Here is a 19264-nt window from a genome sequence, read left to right as displayed (position 1 = left end):
AATAATACCTAATAGTAAATCAGAATAAATATAACAATATATTATAATAAAAGTTATGTGAATGTGGTCTTTCCCTCCCTCTCTAATATCTTTTTGTACTGGAGTCATCCTTCTTCTAGTGATGATGTGAAATGATAAAATGCCTATATGATGTGGTGAAGTAAGGTGAATGACGTAGGCATTTTGACATGGTGTTAGGCTGCTACTGACCTTCTGGAAATAAGTCAGAAGGAGGTTCATGTGTTTCCAAACAGTAACTGACCACAGGTAACTGAAACCATGGAAAGGCAAACTACTGTATACCTTTTGGATTCTTTAATGGAGAATACACAAAATTTTGCACAAGAATCTTATTATATGGGGAATTATTATTATTATATTAATTATTATATGTAGCAATTTCAGAAGGAGATTCTTTTCATTTGTTTCTTCACATCACATGAATAATATGAATAAGCCTGAAATACCATACTAAATCAGTTGGGCCTTTTGGAGGGGATAGGGTGATGCAGGCTTTTCCTCTCAAACAGATAGGGAGTAATGAATATCATCTACTTGGATAGACTCAATGAATAGTATCTACTTGGACTCAGATACTACATGAAATTATAATTTATTGATTTGTTTAGGTGAATGAAACTTTGACCAAGGACATGTGCATTTCCAAATGGCCAGTAAACTATCCTATTTTAATATGCATATAATATCTAGTCATACAAAATCTCAAATATCTATTCTACAAAAGATACAGAGGGACACCTTATCTCTTTGAGGACTTCTAATTATTATGTCTTCATTTTAGTCTGTTTGGGAACTTAGACAGAGGAGCTGCCTATTTGTTCATTGCTCCGAGAAAAATGAAATTATCCTCTATATTTTTTGCAGGTGTTTCACAAATCAAAGTAGGAACTTATAAGACACTAATAGAACACTCTCACCTCTCATAGAGTGAATTCTTGCTTGGAATGCAAATTTTCCTACAATATTTCAGGATAATAATTGATAAATAGGCCATGAAAAATATTGTCAACCATAAATTATAGCAATGGAAAAATAAATATTCTTGGTAGCAACTGAGCTAGGACTTGCAAAATCAAAATATCAATTCAGAGAAAGAACTTAGCTCTAATGATCCTTGAGTATCTATGCAATAAATTCTATTTTGTATTTTAGTTTGGCACTATATGCTAAATTGACTGTCCTACTCTGTAATATGTATTTGTCTTCTTTAATGACCATTTTGTCTCCTAAAATTATCTTATTGCCCTTTATGCATCCATAGTAACTTTTACCCTTACTACAAAATTTCAGCTTGTTCAGAGAAAGACTGCTGAGAATGATTTTTTTTTATTTATAGACTAAGGTTTATTTTAAAGTTTAATGTGGTCATCAAAGGTTAATGAGTCCCAAGCTTATAAATTAAACTACCTAAAGACTCACTCAACATCTCTAGGCTGATTCAGGAATGAGACTAAAAGTAGCAAAAAAAAAAAAAAGAGAGAGAAAAAGAATACATATGTACACCCATATCTTATACATGTACATATAGAGAGAATTTTATGGAAATGTGGGTATTTTGAGATAAAACAATTTGTGGGATGACATTTATAATCTCCAGACATTTAGAGGTGCCATTTCCAAAGGAAATTTGTTTCCTTTCAATGTACCAACCCATAAGTTAAGTTAAGGGTTGGGGAGTAAAAAGAGACAATTCAACATGTCAGTGTGTGCCATCCACACATGTCTGTAAATGCATGCACATGGACATGGACACACACACACACGGCATTGCCAGTGAGGATGATATCATCTTGAAGAAAGAGCATGTCCACATTCTTCAACACAAGCATACATAAGATTTTACCCAAAACTCTTATTTCATGAGGAATTTCATCACATTTGAGGAGATTCTTTTCAGTGTTTCTTCACATCATGTCACATGAAAAAACCTGAAGTAACATATGATCCCATTTGGCATTAGATGGACAGGTATGGCAGAGCTTGGTCCTTGATCACATTGATGCAAAGAACCTTGATTCGAGAGAATCTTGGTTCTATAGAATTCTCATAAATAAATATGTAGTATTTTTACCATGGTCAGTCCACCTAATATTTATAACGTGTCTAAAAATGCCTATTTAATCACAGTAAAAGGCAAAGGAACTTTGTTATAACAATTAATAGTTTAGTAATATAAAACATTACTCAATAAAGAAAATTAAAACCTGAAAGAGTGGAATCATTCAATCTAGACCTTGACACCTCATGTGGTTATCTGAAATAACAAAAGAGTATTTAAAAGTATATATTTCTAATTATAGAAATCATCTGAGTTTATTATAGAAAATTTGAGAAATACACAAAAGCACTAAAAAGGTAAAAGTTATCCCTATTTGTACTGCTAAGGGAGGACTGTTGGTAATAGTAATATTATGATCCACACCCCTCATCTATAATTCCAAAGCTCAGAAGCCTCTGAAAACCCTGGAAATTTTTCCCAAATTTGCAGGAAATTCTTTTGGCAGCAGAATGTGACCTGAAATCATATGGAGCCAGTCTATTTAACCCACTTGATAAGAATATCATGTTTTGCTACAGAAATATTTGTATGTTTATTAGAGGGTGCTGCCCCAACACCACTGGGAGTGTTATGTAATATCTAGTGTGAGCACTGTGTTATTTTTATTAAAAAAATCAGAAAATTCAGAATTCTGAAACACATCTGACACCAAAGTTTCCAGATGAGGTACTTTGAACCTCTATCATTCTCATCTTTTATGAAGTGCATTGAAAATTTTTAATAATTTTAAACATTACTCTCTGTAACTATATCATATTCATATAGTCAAGTATCTTAAACCTTATCCAGTATAATTAGCATTATTCTACAAATCCAAGAAGAAGGGGGAGGGGGCATTCATTCACTTTTATGCTTAAGCCATTAAAGGGTTCTAAATTTAAATTCACTGATGAGCCAAATTTCTTCTTATAATGAACTGTTCAGCTAAACTAAACATTATATCATAAAACATATTCCATTTTCCCACTAGCTGAAGCATTAGTGTAATCATGGGTTTCTTTGATGGCGTTCTGCCAGTTTGAAATTTGTATGTCCGTGCTTTAGCAAAGCCAGAGTCTCAGTGATGCTATTGTTGATGGGGTGGCTCTGGAAGCTCAGAAACGCTCCATGAATCACCAGACACATTAAATTATATTTGTTGCAGATTCCGTATCATGGCATTTTAGCTCATCATCCTTACTCTTTGAAAATGGGCATTTGTATATTATATATATCATGTTTTCCAGCCAACATAGATGTTTAATTTCAGTAGTCAAAATATTTGATCAACTAACATGCCTTGTTTCTAACCATGTGACAGGCTAATGGGAGCAACTGTTTCTTCTAGGGTCTTCAAGGAATTCCAGGCCTTCCGGGTGCCCCGGGTCCCACTGGACCCCCTGTGAGTATTTGCTAAAGCTGTACCACTAACGCTTCATATCTGCTGGGGTGATGCAGGGTGAACTAAATTCCGCATTGCCTTTCATTCTCTGGGCCTTTCTAGATTATCCAGCTGTTGCCTAGAAAAGTAGCATCCTATAGCTCAGATTTTCATTTAGTACTAACATTAAGGCTGCCCTGGGGCATGGAGACTTGTCATCAAGATTCTGCCAGACCAGAAAGCAGTCTGTGATTAGGCTAGTCCCTTTGAATAGAAGTTAGATGTAAAGGAGCATTCTATTTTTTAGTTACACTCTTTTAGCATTAACCTTTGGAAGAGATATTCAGATGGTTACACCCTTACATTCTTAAGCTAAACTTAGAATATAAACTAAGAATAGACTAAATATTTTTAAGGGGGAAAATGGGGTAAGGATAAAATAAAAATATTTTTAAAGGGGAAAAATGAGTTAAGGATTATCATATTCGATTTATTTTTATTCCTATTTATCCATTAAAATACCCTCTACTTTAATTAGCACTTTTTTTTTTTTCACTGTCCCTCAAACACAACTTTGTGGTCTTTGTGTCTTTGGTTATACTGTTTTCCTAAAATAATCTCTTTTTCTTTCTTAGCTGCTAAACCCAAGCAGTCACTAACGTGGGGCTGTCAAGTCTAGGGTGGCCAGTTAAATTACAGGACATGCAGTTAAATTTGCATTTCATATAAACAAATGGTTTTAGTATAAGTTTGTCCCAAATATCATATTTTGATTTGCTAAATCTAGCAACCCTACTCAAGTCTCATCTTCTCCAGCAATTCCCATGAGTTCCTATGCAAATGGTATTTTAGCTCACAAGTAGGTATGTGATCATGTTCCTTTGTGTTTTAAAGCATGGATTCACCATAATTAAAATTTTATCTTTTATGCTTTCACCACAGCTATGTAGAACAAACCTGGCTTTAAATTGTACATTAAAATTAAAAGTGAAGAGAAGAGTTGTGAAAGGAACCATGGAAATTATAGCTAACTCCATTCTCAAAGAAGAATTAAAATTAAATTTTATTTTCCATTGGTAAAATGCAGATAGCATAACTTAATATGCACATTGTTAATTCTGCCGCGTCTTGAAGTATTTAAAATGTTGATCGCTACCAAAATTATAGCTCATTTAGGAAGGCATAATGTTATGTAAATTGCCATTTAAACAGCAAGGCTAAATTCTTAAATGTATCAAAAGGTTCCAATTAAGGTCATTAAATGTGGTTGGCCAAGGTGAAAAAGCGGCCACAAATACAAATTTTACCCTTGCAAGGGCTTATCAGCAGGATACAGCTGCTATATCAGCCTGAAGAAAAATAAGCTTGCAGGACTGATTTAATTAGGATCAAATGACCTTCAAAATGTATCGGTTTTAGCAACCAACTTCCAATGCCTTTGGCCATTTAGTTGTTTTTTGTTGTTGTTTGTTTGTTTTTTGTGACACACTTAGTTTTGTGTTTTACAGGGCTTGTTGGGAAGAACTGGACATCCTGGTCCTGTGGGAGCAAAGGGTGACAAGGTACAGAGGAAATGCCTCACTTACTCTCTGAATTGGGGCTTGGGGGATGGCAAGGTGAGACACTTACCAGATCCATAAAATCAAACAAAGCCTAAAAGTAGGAATAATGTCAGGGAATAGCTATTCTGGTAGGGGGCTTGGAAAGACAGAGGTACAAAAATTGGTCTGCATACAGGTTCCTAGGGAAAAGGATGAATACAACACCGATGTCATATAGCAAAAGTCCAAGCTAGATTCAAGGTCTTGGACATCTAGTTCTGTGGAAAGATGGAGTGGAGGAAGCTTCCTGTCTGAGGTACGGATAAGATGGTTTGTATCAGGGAGTTCCAGCCACAGGTGCCAAGACTTCAGACAGCTTGCTGAGAAAATCTGGAAGTTCTGTCTTTTAAGGGTCATAGGGGAAATTCACTAAGGAATTAGGATACTTCTTCCCTCAGGAGTCCAGTTGATTGGACAAATGTGTTGCTATGGTCTGAAGGGAAGACCAGCAATAGAGGAATTTCAGGCAGGAAGACCCCGGGGCTTCATAGGTTTACCCAGTTTAGGTCTAAATTGGTCCCACGGTGTGAGCTCAGCCGATAAGCAGAGTAAGACTAGCTATTCAGATTCGGGAAGTAAGAATCAAGAATCCACATAAGCAACTCAAGTAGCTTCTACCCTAAAATGACCAAAATGGGACATAATGGCATCAATAAGCAAAGGAATTCCAAAAAAAAAAAAAAAAAATTGAAAGGAGCCGTGTGTTTATTTTAGATGGTCTCTGCACATTTTTTTCTGAGAGTATCCCCAAGACGCTTGCCCAACTCCACTAGCCTTTTTTCTCTGTTCTCTATGGAAATTATTTAGTCAGAGATTTGCCTTTTGAAGTTAATGGGAATTCCACACTGAGATGAGCTTTGGGGCACAATCGAGGATGAAAATATGACTTTTAATTGTGCCAGGAAAAAGAGAGTCTCTTCAATAGACACATATTTTTCCTTGTTTGCTGTCCTCTCATAGTTCATGAGAACTATGACATAATTCTCTGAATGACACTGCCAGCAATCAACAGAATATGACATGTCTTAGAGAGATAGCCACCATCAAAGCAGTTCGGAAAAAGATACAATATATTTGTTGTCACTCATTCTCAGGCAGATACACTGCAATAAAAACTTTACAGTTTATTTTCGTTGATAAAGATATAAATAGTTTTTATGATACTTCCTTCTGTTACTGGGGAAAAAATACGGGGAGACTGGAATGAAATCCTTCATCAAATTCATGGAAATGGATATAAATCCCTCAAAATTTGGGGGCCTTGTAAGTTGGAATCTTACTGTCTCTGGATTCTTTTTTAATTAACCATTTCTTGCCATTCCCCTGACATTAAGGGACTTAAAGATTTTATGAGGCTATTATCCTAAAAGAAAAGCACAGTTCCAGGAAACACTGGTTAAAGGCACCAAAGGGACTATAATAGCTTTGCTTAGTATGGATCGATAAGCATTGTATGTTTTATAAAAATAAAAGTGAAATCCATTTTTCAAGTTTCAACTTGAATTCATTTTTCACAATTCCATTTTCAGGCTGCTTCTCCTGCAAGCAGAATGTCTGAGGCTGTTTAAACTGTATAGAACATTTCCCTTAAACAGTGTTGTACCACAGTCACTTCTGTTCAACGGGATGTACCTGACTTGGTTGCAAAGTCTAATAAAACCTTAGGGAGTGAAAAAATTTCTCCTTCTGCAGACACAAGACAGGGTGTGATTTTTTCTATTTTGGTCGAATTATGTGGATGGCCCTCTGGTTCCCCAAAGAGGAAGGTGGGGGGGTTGAAGCTAAAAGTGAGGGGCTGACCCAGAAAGCCCAGTCCCGGAGCTCACCCCTGCTTGCAAGAATGCCACTTTGCACCCCCATGTGGGCAGAGTTTCCTCGGCTGCACTTGAGCTCCAGAATAGGATCAGCCAGATTGTCTGGCTCCATCTAAAACTAAGCTTAGTCCCTGGGGACGTCTCACCCAGTGGGAATCTGAATGGGTATGGAAAAGGCATTTACCTTTCCTGTGGTCTAGGAACATATTTTCCCAGGTGAAAGGGAAAGCCAAGCTGAATAAGACTCTGCAAGGCTGAAACAAAATCATATTGATTTTAGAATACAGCTGTCTGAGCAAGCACAATCTAGTTCATAAACTGGGTGTTGAAATGTGCAAACCATTGACTTTTGGTCTCTATATCTCGTGCAGGGCAGTGAGGGACCCCCTGGGAGACCTGGACCACCTGGACCACCTGTGAGTTACTTCAGTTTTAAAACTTAAATTCATGTGTCTGTTTGAGACTTCTATAACTCAGAGGTCAGACAACCTTTAGATGTTTCCAGGACAAAAGTTGTCTGATTTTTATGGATACCTACAAATGATAGCCAACGCAGCTTTGGAGGAGACCTAATTTTTCCCCTTTAGTGCAGCCCCAATATGCAGTGCTCAGATTTGCATACTATGGGCCTCCCTCCTCTGGGCTCAGGAGACCCGAGTGGGTGCCCCGACTCTCCACGTCCTGCCTGGGGGACCCTGGGAAAGCCATGTAACCGCAGTGAGCCTCATTCACAGAAAAAACAGGGGCTTTAAAAAAGAGCTCCTTCCGGCAATGTGAGTTGGTACAGAATTTGGTGTTAGGCTATATGTGTTCATTACCATCCATGATGTCTGAGATGCGGAGAAATTCTATTTACATAGCACCTAGTGAATAAAATGTACACGAGCCATCAGTGTTTTTATGCTTGCGATTGAGACAGATGTGCACTTTGTCAGGGAGGCTGTGGAGAGGAGAGGTACCTCTCTCTGTAGCAAGCCTGCCCTCGTGTGGGGCCACGCTCAAATCACAGCAGAGCTTTGGTCCAGGCCAAATGTTCTTTTCCAACCTCCTTCGTAGGAATACTTAAAGAAACCAAACTCACCTGAGAAAGAGCAGAATTAGTCTGTGGCTTTCTGAAGGCAGCAAAGGTATATAATTAGACTGCATGCAGTTGCACATTTTACACACATAAACAAAGAGAGTTGCACTCTGTTTCCCTAAACCTGTTCTTCATTTTGTTTACTTGCCTGTTCCCTTGACAAAGAAACAGGGCAGAAAGCATTTGGGGCTCAAATCCTAAAATGTACTCCCTCTCCAGTGGACACAACAAGCAACCCATAGCACGAGTTCACAAAAGGGACTTATATTTTACACAGGGTTAGAAAATCTTCCTCTTCCCCCTGCATTCTTCAAAAGTATTCATTCTTCAAAATAGATTACATAGTGTCTCTTTATGGGAAACCTCCTCTAGAAAACTCAGACAAGAATATTCTTCATCTCTCTAGGACTCAGCACACTAAAATATAGTAGACATTCACCAGTTGCCACATGAGAGAGTGAAAGAATAAAGGAATAAATGAATGGAGCATTTGTCCTCCCATCACTAGTGTTTTGAAGATGTATGCAAATCCCGTTCACTGAGCACCATTGGCCACCATCACCCAAAAACAGTGAAATGATGGCTTCTTCAGTTTTGCAACTGAAGTGTGGAAATCACAAAAAAAAAGAAAAAATGCAGATTATTGATTCTATGGGAACTTCTTAAAAGAAGGATAAAAGATCCCAGCTAAAATTTGTATCTGCAAATTTTTCCTGAATGCCAAAATGTATGATTCTTTAGACTGTCTAATTAGTTCTCTTTAAGTGTTAGTTACTCTGGGACTTTCCATTCACAGGCCAGTTTTATTAGGAAGTTTTATTCCCTGTTGTTCTAAAGAATATGTTTGTGTAGAAACATCCACACAGGGTTGTGAGTAACATCATTTTCCCTATTTACTTTAATCTTCTATTTAGTATGAAGGGACTGTAGGAAAAATTACTTTTCAGTAGCCAAATTGCTCCCTATTCACATCTTCATCGGCACTACCGTGTTATAGCCTGCAGGTCAGCGGGCTGTAAACAGTTACCATAAATTGGCAATTCAGAAACTGAATTTTAATGAGCAAATAGTATTTTCCTCTGAATGCATTAGTGTCTCATCTGTAAAACCCGAACATTAATCACACCTCTTCTGAAAGTCTGTCTGGGCTCCAGGTGTAGCTCAAACTCCAGGTCATTTTTCCCCCTACATTTGCTTTTGAAAAGCCCAAAATGGAAACATTGTTTTATTTTACTTGTAGTATCAAACTCACATTCTAAAATAAAGTAGGAGAAATATCATTTGGTAAAAGGATAAAAAGTAGAGAGACTATTAACTTAAAAAGAGTAATTCTCTATCTCCTCTCTTTCTGAAGGGTGTACAGTTCAATGAAGGAAATGGAATGAGCAGTTTATATAAAATCCAGGTATTTACTTTTGTAATTATGTGAAATTATTTTCCAGTGAGGGGTTGCTATAAATGCTTCTCACCTTTTTCTTTCTTTTTTTTTTTTTTGAAGGGAGGTGTGAATGTTCCCAGTTTTCCAGGGCCCCCTGGCCCCCCTGTGAGTACAGTTTTTTATTACCAAGCATTCTTCAGCAGAACAGCCACAATAAATAAATAAATAAATAACTCCTAAGTTCACTGAAAAAATACATGATACGAATATAACTAAGATCTTATGCAATAGGAAATAAATGTAAATTTATTTAATATAATATAATATATATAATACAATATAATATAATATAATAGCAAATTATAATAAAATGGAAAAAAAGTACCCAGCCAATTAAAAATAGCGTTCTGCATGGTGGTATCCATTTCTGCATTGTAAATCTAAGAACTAAATCAATGTCCAACTAGTCACTGTCATGGGATTCCATCAAGTTATGTTTCGTCATCTAATTCTTCAAATCCCAACTGTAGCAAAATAAAACTTGCAAATATTTTGTATGTGTCTTAAAGCAAATTGAATTAAAAATGCTTTAGATTCTATAATTTTGCTTCCCTCATTGTTTTAAAAATGACTTCCCATGTTTTTCCTGCAGGGCCCTAAAGGAGACCCTGGCCCAATGGTATGTATATTCCCATGCTTTGCGTCATTTAGAAAATAAATCTTTATTGAAGTTGAAAGAAGAGCATCAGGCAAAGATGGCCTATTTTCTTAGCTGTTCATCAATTAACTAACATTGGAGGCAGGAGCCAAGCCACCAAAGAAATATCAGCGATGTGTTCATCTTTAAGATGCACTGGTCTTGCTGTCACTGCCATTGGCCTTTGTCTCTCTTATTAGTGTATTTTCAAAATCGCCCTGTGATAGAAGAAGACACATATGAAGTTCCTGATAAACGGAACACTTTCTTCTGATAGCACTATTTTGATGGTCACTCAGTGTTAAGTACATTGTGGAAGAGAAATACTTACTGGAAAGAAATTCCTTAATATGTCTCCAGTCTCTCCCTACCCCAAAAAAGGGAAGGGACTGTTTTTTGCTTTGGCTGTCTTAGGCAGTTATTCAGTAAGAAATGTGGTCTGCTATCAACAACCTGCTTATTAGGTGTAATGTATCAGGAGGTTAGCACTGAGCATGGAAAGAGATCATGTCCTGCAGCCCCCCAGAGAGGGACAATTGTTCTCAAGCACGGAATGTCACTCTGCAGCTTCTGCCAAATTCATTAGATTCCTTTTATTCCTTGGCAATTCTTCCTGTCATGTCCTTGTCAAGCATATGTTCATGTTTCACTTGTATTAACCTTTTCACCTTGATTTATATAGTATGCTTGAAACTCAGATATACCTGAAACTGAACTAAAGTTTCAAATCATTTTCCATTGTCATGTGAAAAAAAATTAAGGCCCTTTCATTACAATAGATTTTGGTAAAACTAGATGAATAAATTTTAAAAGAGCAAAAGAAGAAGCCATAAAAAGTAATCTTTTCACATCTAACTATATTTTCAAAGGACATGCATTAAAGCACATATTTTTTGTTATTGGTCGGTATATAGTAAGAGCCAATTTTTCCCCTGAAAGCATTATTTCAACTAGTTAGTACCATTTTCTGAACCCCAGTTTTGTAACTTAGAAGTTTCCTTTGTTCTTTGTTTTCTTATTCATGTTGCCCCCCTTTTATCTGTAACATTTTTTATGCTTTCACCAATCATATCCTTCATTCTAATTTTAATTTTCTTTCATCTTGTTGATAAAAATTTCCTCCTGGTCTTTCCCTCTCCTACTGATTCACAGCCCCTCTGAATCATGTAGAGGCCCCTAGACTTCTCACTGACTTTTTTGGACCATCCTTTCAAGTTTTTCATTAATAACTGCATATCAAGGTGATAACATTTTTTAAAGTATTCTAATAAAGGATAAATCGTAATTCACTCCGACTGGAAAATGGGTAGCAGACACATTTGAGTAGACTTTGAAGAAATTAGGCTTCAAATTCCTTAGCTACAACAAAGGATAAAGAATAAAAACTGATTAAAGGATATTCCTTGCTTTTAGAGATGTGCTTTAAGTGGGTGAAGTACAAAAGCAGAAATCTGGAATAATGAAGTTAAATACTGTGTAAACCCTCAGGTTTATCCTGCATAAACCTTTGAAATTATTCTTTGGGGCCTATGTCAGCACGACCATGCAACTCCCTTCATTTCATACCAGTTGCCCAGTACAGAGAAATACTACTTCCTACCAGAGAAATAAGCCAGGAATGATAGAATAATTGGTCACAGAGCAGAAAATGGAAAAGCCAATTTGAGGAGGCGGCAGGGATGGGGGGAAGTTGGGGAGAGATTTACTCTTCGGCATCCTTCATTTCCCATGACGCTGGGTCTGCACCACTGTTTGTAATCTTCTCAGTAAACGTTTGTAGACAAAAATTACCCTTAATTGAATTTATCTTCTGAGGTGCTCCATTTAATTCCTTTGATATTTAATTTATAAGAGGCTTCAATTAAATATTTAATTATTAACTACTTTCAAATAAATATTGATTGATGGGTGACCACCTTCCTCGGTCCTAGGGATTGTCGAGTATGTAAACAAAGAGAATTAAAGAGTTCATTTCCTTTGTCAACAATCCAGGACCTCTTTTACAGTGCTTTATGTAGAATAGAATCTGAACATCTTTTTTTTTTTTTGTCTGATTGGTAGGTTTATATATTAGTGGACATTTAAAAAGATTTCTAAGGCATGAAAAATATCAAGTCATCTGCTTGTTCATTAAGTGCTCTGTAATAAGGACAATATCATAAATAATAATGGAAGTTGGAGACTTGGTAATATTTTCAAGCAGATTAGAATTATGCATGCAGGGCGCCTGGGTGGCTCAGTTGGTTAAGCGACTGCCTTCGGCTCAGGTCATGATCCTGGAGTCCCGGGATCGAGTCCCACATCGGGCTCCCTGCTCAGCAGGGAGTCTGCTTCTCCCTCTGACCCTCTTCCCTCTCGTGCTCTCTGTCTCTCATTCTCTCTCTCCCAGATAAATAAATAAAATCTTTAAAAAAAAAAAGAATTATGCATGCAAAAAAAATATATTTACAGAGAACAAAAGCTCCCTTTTCCATTTGATTATGTTGAAAGCATCCAGTGTCTTAAGAAAATATTTGCAGTTAACATCAATTCATTGACAAGGAGGTATCAGACACCTACCTCCTTTATCTCTCCTGATTTAAAAACCTTAATGTTTACCTGCTCAAAATTAGCAGCTTCCTTCACCCTAACTTTTCTAAATATATTTCTTGAGAGCCTACAGTTTCCAGCTGGCCTGGGACCATACACTAGAATATGTGTAAGATTTTTTTAATGGAAATGCTTACTTATCTTCTGCCAGTGACCCATGAGCTTGAGCAATGACTTTTAGAATCCTTGGAGATGCCGCTTCTGGAGCCATCCCCTGAAGCATTCACAATTCATGGCCAACTGCAGAGAACACTGCAGGATGGTAAATTTTGCTATCAGACCTTCATCTTCCTCTGCTCCTAAGGAGCTTAGTCTTATTCTCTGGTCATCTAGCAGCCCTGGGTACCTCACAAATTGGCAAACTTCATTAAAACCCATCTTTCCTTCTAACTTTTATTGAAATTGGAGTTATCGCTGACTAGAGGGATTCATTCTAATTAGATTCTTAATCAGAATAAAAACAACTAATCAGAAAATATATTCATACTTCTCCAGGGAATCGCTTTATTCTAAAACTATTTTCAAATATCAAATGCAAGAATACAAATGCTTGAAAATAGAACATACCGACTACTTGCTAAATTGCTAATCAGGGTTTGGGGGTACATTTTTGGCAAAAAAAACTTTGTTTTTGAAATCAAGGCTTAAAAAACCTCTTGGTCATTGCTCCTACGTTTCTTATGTTCATATTTAACAGGGAGAACCTGGTGCAATGGGGCTGCCAGGACTAGAAGGATTTCCAGGTGTAAAGGTAAGTACAGGGGTTAAGAATGTGGTCACTGAGGGCACCTGGGTGGCTCAGTTGATTAAGCGACTGCCTTCGCTCAGGTCATGATCCTGGAGTCGTGGGATTGAGTCCCACATCGGGCTTCCTGCTCAGCGGGGAGTCTGCTTCTCCCTCTGACCCTCTTCCCTCTCGTGCTCTCTATCTCTCATTCTCTCTCTCTCAAATAAATTAAAAAAAAAAAATCTTAAAAAAAAATGTGGTCACTGATTCAACATTCAAAAATGTTTACTGAGCACCTCCTGCTGGACCAGAAACTGTTCTAGGTTTCAAGATCGCTAAGAGTACAAAACAGACAAAAATCTCTGCCTTCAAGGAACTTATTTTCTGGGAAGGGGATACAGAAACTACAAGAATAAACCTAAGTAATAATGTTGGCCAGTGCTATGAAAGAAAGAAAAAGTAGAGCAGGTTAAGAGGGCTCAGGAGTGCTAAAGGAGAGGGTTGTAATTTTAAATATGGGTCTGAGAAAGCAAGATCCGAGCAAAGACTTGAAAGAGTGAGACAGAGTTAGCCCAGTCCCCTCAACCTTGAAGGAAGAATGTCCCGGGCAACATAAGTAAGTTCTAGAGATCTAACATGTAGCATGGAAACAAGAGGTAATAATACTTTACTGTACACTTGAAAATCGCTAAGTGTTCTCACCACTACGTTAATTAGCTTCAATGGGGTGATCATTTCACAGTATATGCATATATCAAGTCCTCAAGCTGTGTAGCTTAAATATATACAATTTTTTGAAAGCATAAACATTAGGTCTAAATGCACTGAGACATGAGCATTCCCACTACACCAAAGAGACCAGGAGAATGAGGTGAAGGGAAGGGTGGTAGATGAGGTCAGAGCGGTGGGGTGGAAGTGAGGTGTAGCCCTGTCAAAGCAGTCCTGCAAAGCAATACTACTCAAAATGTGGCCAGTGGAGGACGAGTGACAGTCTGCAAATTCTCTTATGGGTTCTGTGGCAAGGTAAGTATAGACTGAGAGTAAGTATTTAAAAACTTGCCTAGCAATTTAACTTTGCCATGATATTCAAACGTGTGATCAGTAGATCCACCTTTGTTCAGGATGTATTAGAACATAAATGATGAACTGCTCCTGAAGGAGCACAAGTAGTTCGAGAAGCACTAATAATAAAGGGGCTTACTAGCCATTGTGAAGACTTTATCTTTCACTCTGAGTAAAATATGGAGCCAGGAGTTCATTTCTGAGTAGAAGGGTGATGAGGCCTACAGCTGGAGGGTAGGGGTGGAAGCAGGGACAGCTGGGATGATGTTGGCTGGGACCGAAGTAGAAATGGTGGAGACAATGAGGAGTGGCTAGATTCTGGATATATTGGGAAGGTAGAACCAACAGGACTTTCTAATTGATTGGACATGGGTATGAGAGAATAAAGAGGAGTCAAGGATGACTCCAAGTTTTTTGACTTGAGCAACTGGCATGATGGGATAGTTAGCAACTGAAATGAGGAAAGCTATAGGCAGAGCCTGGGTGGAGAGGGTGAGGCTGATCAGGTTAACTTTGGACATGAGGTCAAATTTGGCAGCATCTATTAGATAGCAGAGTGGAAGTATTGAGTAGGCAGAACAATATAAAGGCATGGAATTTGAAAAGAGTCTTAGTGGAGATTTAAACTTGGTTGTCCCAAGCGTATAGATGCTGTCTTAAAGCCAGGAGACTTGATAAAATCACCAAGGGAAAGGCAGTAGATTTTATAAAAGAGAAGAGGACCGAGCACTGAGCGCTGAGGCCTCCAACATAAAGGGATCAGGAAGAAAAGGAGGAGTGAGCAGGGGAAACTGAGATGAAGTGACCAAGGAGGTAGGAGGAAAACTTGGTGTCCTGAAAGCCAAGTGAAGATAACGTGTCAAGGTGAAGAGAGTGATCACCTGTCTCAAATACCATAAATAGGTCTAGTATGATGGGGATGGGGTCAAGTAGAATGGTCAAGTATTAATCATTGGATTTAGCAGTATGGAGGTTTAGCAATTACAGATTATTACTATTTCACTATTTTGGTAGGAGCAATTGTTGGATTTAAGAGAGAATAAGAAAAAAAGAATTAGAGATAGCAAATACAGTATAAACAATGGCCAAGGAGTTTTGCTGCAAAGGAAATCAGAGAAATGGGAAGGTGACTGCTGGAAGAAGTAGGGTAAGGTTTTATAAAATGGATTTTAGAAATGGACCATAGAAATATCAGAATAATTGTACGCAAAAGGAACAATCCAGTAGAATGGGGCAGGGTAGTGATGATATAGGAAGAAAGGGGAGAGTTGCTGGAATGACATCCTCAAATTGCTAACAGAAGATGGGAACTAGTACATAAATGGAGGTTTTGGCTTCAGAGAGGAGTCTGCATAGTTTATCTGTAGAAACAGGTGGAAAAACAGAGTATAGGGATACAGACACTGACACACCAAGAATAATTGGTTGGGGTCTATAGAAGTTCTTTTCTGATTGCTGAAATTTTCTCAGAGATGGAGGAAGAAGATCATCATCTGAGAGTGAGTTGGGGAGAAGAGGTTGGATATTTAAGACAAAGGTCTTCTAAGAGAGAGGGAGAGTCCAGGGACCACAGAGTGTGATGACTAGGCAGCCCCAGGGCCCCCCTTAGGTTTATGGACATGAACTGAAGTGAGACCAGTCAGAGAGATCTTCTCCAGCATGTACACTCAGGTAAAGACATAGATTTAAACAAGGTTCCAGCTTTGACAGGTGAGTACTAGAAGCAAGAACGGGCCAAGAGAGTCAATGGTGTACACAAGGGAGTGCGTATAAAAAGTGACCATGGAATTTAAACTAAATAAATAAGGGAGAGAGGCCATCTAGAAAGCTGAAGGATGATGAAAGATTTGTTCAATGGATTAGAGGTCTTGGTGGCATCAGAAGTGTGAGAATCCAAGGTCCTCAAGGGAGTGAGTTAAAACTATGGTGGCCCAATATCAGAATGCATGAAATTTCAGTTATGGAAGGGATGGAGTTATTGGTACTGACAAGGTCTCAGGTATAACAATGGAAATAAAAGGCCAGATCATTAGAGGAGAACGGTTCAAAGAACTGCAAGACCTGAACTTTGGAAGGACCATATTGTCCAAGAGAAGCCTTCTTAATATTAACCTTTATCAGATATACAAGAGTTTCCACTGAATAAAAATTTCCAATATATTCATTTTGGGGGTAAAAATCCCATAATTTAAAAGGAGCACCGTGAAACTGACAAGAATTGCCTATTTATATTGTTTGTCCACTATTCTATTAGTTGTTTCACTGTTTGCCTAAGGCTATGCTTTATAAAGATATTACTTCTATTTATATGTTACAGTTTATATCCTAGTTGGTCTGACTTTTCATTTTCATGTTTAATCTCATTGTATATGTAAATATAACATTTATGTAGTCAAATAGCAAACTGTTTTTCTTTGTGTTTTCTTGTTTTGCTTTTATGCATTAAGTTCCTTTTATCTTATTCTCAACCCAAATCAGATAGTCACTTGGTATTTTCTTCTAATTCTTTTACACCTCATATTATTTTATTTTTTACATAATCTATATGGGATTTCCATGGAGCATAATATAAAGAGAGGAATTAAACTTTTTTCAAAGAAATTACTCAATTATTAGTGCTATTTGTTGAATAATACATCCCTTTCTTTACTAAAATCCTATTATAGATGTTGGTCTATTTCTGAGTTTATATGGCATTTTTATATTGCATTGATATATTGCTTAATCTTATCCAATATTCCATTATTTTAATTGTTATAACTTTGTTATATATTCAGATATTGGTATTGCTAATCTCCTTATTGTTCTTTTAATTTTTTTCTTTTATCTTCTCATTTATTCATTATCCCAAGTGGACTTTAATATCATCTGATCAAGTGGCAATTTAATAAGAATTGCTTTAAATTTATAAATTAGTTTGGGTAGCAATGACACCTTTACAACATTGTCTTGCCCTCCAGGAATAAAACATATCTCTCCATTTAATCAAGTCTTCTTTTATGTCCCTGAGTGAAGTTATGAAGTGTTTTAATGTAGGTTCTCATCAACAAAAATTGCCATTTTATTATCCCATATATAACCTATAGTACTTTTAGCATCATCAGCTTTATCTAAAATACCACATTGCCTTTGGAAAAAGAGTTGCCTCACTCTACTGTTCGGAGAAATTCAAGGGACCTTCTGATGGCCTAATGAGGAGAACTACAAAATCCCTTGTTCTAAATATCTTTATTCTAACCCTACATCCAATAAGACAAGTGTAGGAAAAGCTTTTTAGAAGACGTTCAATGTGCTCTCTTTTTTAAGTATTGGTAATGGATTACTTTTGGAATAAAGATACTGTATTGACCAATTTTAGCTGTATGTGTGGAGTCCTATTAAAAATAGGTCACAGAAATGATAACCTAATGCTTGTTTTCATTATTATTATTTTCTTTCGTTTTTGAAAAAAAAAAGCTTTAACAAATTCAGTTAGCTATTCATTTTATTTTCTCATCTGTTGATATTGATAATGCTTATCAATACCAAAGAAGAACTTCACCAAATCCAAATAATCATTTGAGCATTAATGTTATAGGCAAAGGTTTTATAGATATCATTATAAGTAGCAATTTTTTTTAAATTCCAACAGGGGGATCGAGGCCCAGCAGGTCCCCCAGGAATAGCTGGAATATCGGTGAGTCCAGAGTATCTCACATTATTTTCACAAGGAAACAATTCTATCTCCACAGTAAATCTATGGCTAGGGATCAAGAAGGGCTAGGGAGCACACAGTAGCTCCTATGCCATTAGGTTCTAGAAACATCCAGTTAAAAAAAAATAAAACCACCTTGTCCCTATCCATCCTCAAGAATTCTCCTTTTTTTAATTTTTTTAATATTTTTATTTATTTATTTTAGAGGTGGGGGGGCAGAGAGAGAGAATCCCACTGACTGCGGAGCCAAGCATGGAGCCCAGTGTGGGGCTTGATCCCCTGATCCTACAATCATGACCTGAGCTGAGATCAAGAGTCCGACACTTCACTGACTGTACCACCCAGGCACCCCAAGACTGCTCCTTTCTTTATTTTCATCTTTTTCTTATTTTTTCTCTTTTTCTTTTTTTCCCCAACTCCCTTAGGGAAGGGAGGAGATGCCCAGTTAAGTTACCTGTGCCAATATGTTAGTACAACAAGCCCAACTTTGAGAAGCTTGTTTTGTTTCTCTGCTCTTATCATATTTAAGGTTTCTTGGCCCTCGAAAAGACAAAATTCTTATCCTTAGGCATGTACTTCAAGTTCTTGATATTAAGCTGCAATCTGAGTTTTCCCTCGGCCTGGTGTTAATCTTTACTCCTACTAATGTTTCCTCGTAAACTAGCCCTTCCAGCCTCTCAATCATTTTTGTGGCTCTCCGGTGTCAAATGTTTTATTCTCATCAAGGTCTTTTCAAATGAATAGGAAGTGCTCCAGGAAAGGTTGAAATCACTTCTCTGAGCCCTAGGGATCATTCTGATCTTCATTCATGATGCTCTAATTAAAATTTTGTGGCCATGCTTTATGAATAAGAGCCCACTTATCCTTTTGTTCAGTGCCCCTGCAGGGTAGGCCCAGGGTAGGAAAGTCAGTGGAAACTATGTGCTTGAATCATAAGAACACAAGATAAGAAAGGGCCCTACCATCGCACTCACCACCACCCATTGACATCTACTGACACCCAACACCACCCAGAGCGTAAACCACCCATCACTCCCATCTTTAAAAGGCCGGTAGCCACTCTATTTTACTCTAGTTGTTAAGCCTACATCCCTAATCTGTAGAAAACCATCCTTTATAGAGGACAAACCCCCTTTTTTAGCTGTTCTATCCCTTTCTCGTATATTCAAGCCCACCCAGAGATT

The 19264-nt window shown here is 37.4% G+C and overlaps 1 protein-coding gene across 1 annotated transcript in view; it reads left to right on the top strand.

Moving 5' to 3' along the window:
* COL19A1 (collagen type XIX alpha 1 chain) overlaps nt 1–19264 on the top strand; it is a 325436-nt gene that overhangs the window by 279544 nt on the left and 26628 nt on the right. Inside the window, exons 35-42 of the mRNA XM_027602614.1 lie at nt 3408–3461; nt 4949–5002; nt 7227–7271; nt 9288–9338; nt 9432–9476; nt 9964–9990; nt 13295–13348; nt 18018–18062. Of these exons, the coding sequence (XP_027458415.1) occupies nt 3408–3461; nt 4949–5002; nt 7227–7271; nt 9288–9338; nt 9432–9476; nt 9964–9990; nt 13295–13348; nt 18018–18062 (375 nt within the window). The remainder of the gene's footprint in view (nt 1–3407; nt 3462–4948; nt 5003–7226; nt 7272–9287; nt 9339–9431; nt 9477–9963; nt 9991–13294; nt 13349–18017; nt 18063–19264) is intronic.

The sequence above is a fragment of the Zalophus californianus genome, chromosome 7, assembly GCF_009762305.2.
Source record: "Zalophus californianus isolate mZalCal1 chromosome 7, mZalCal1.pri.v2, whole genome shotgun sequence".
In the NCBI taxonomy this organism is placed as follows: Eukaryota; Metazoa; Chordata; class Mammalia; order Carnivora; family Otariidae; genus Zalophus; species Zalophus californianus.
This window is presented reverse-complemented; position numbering and strand designations above follow the sequence as displayed.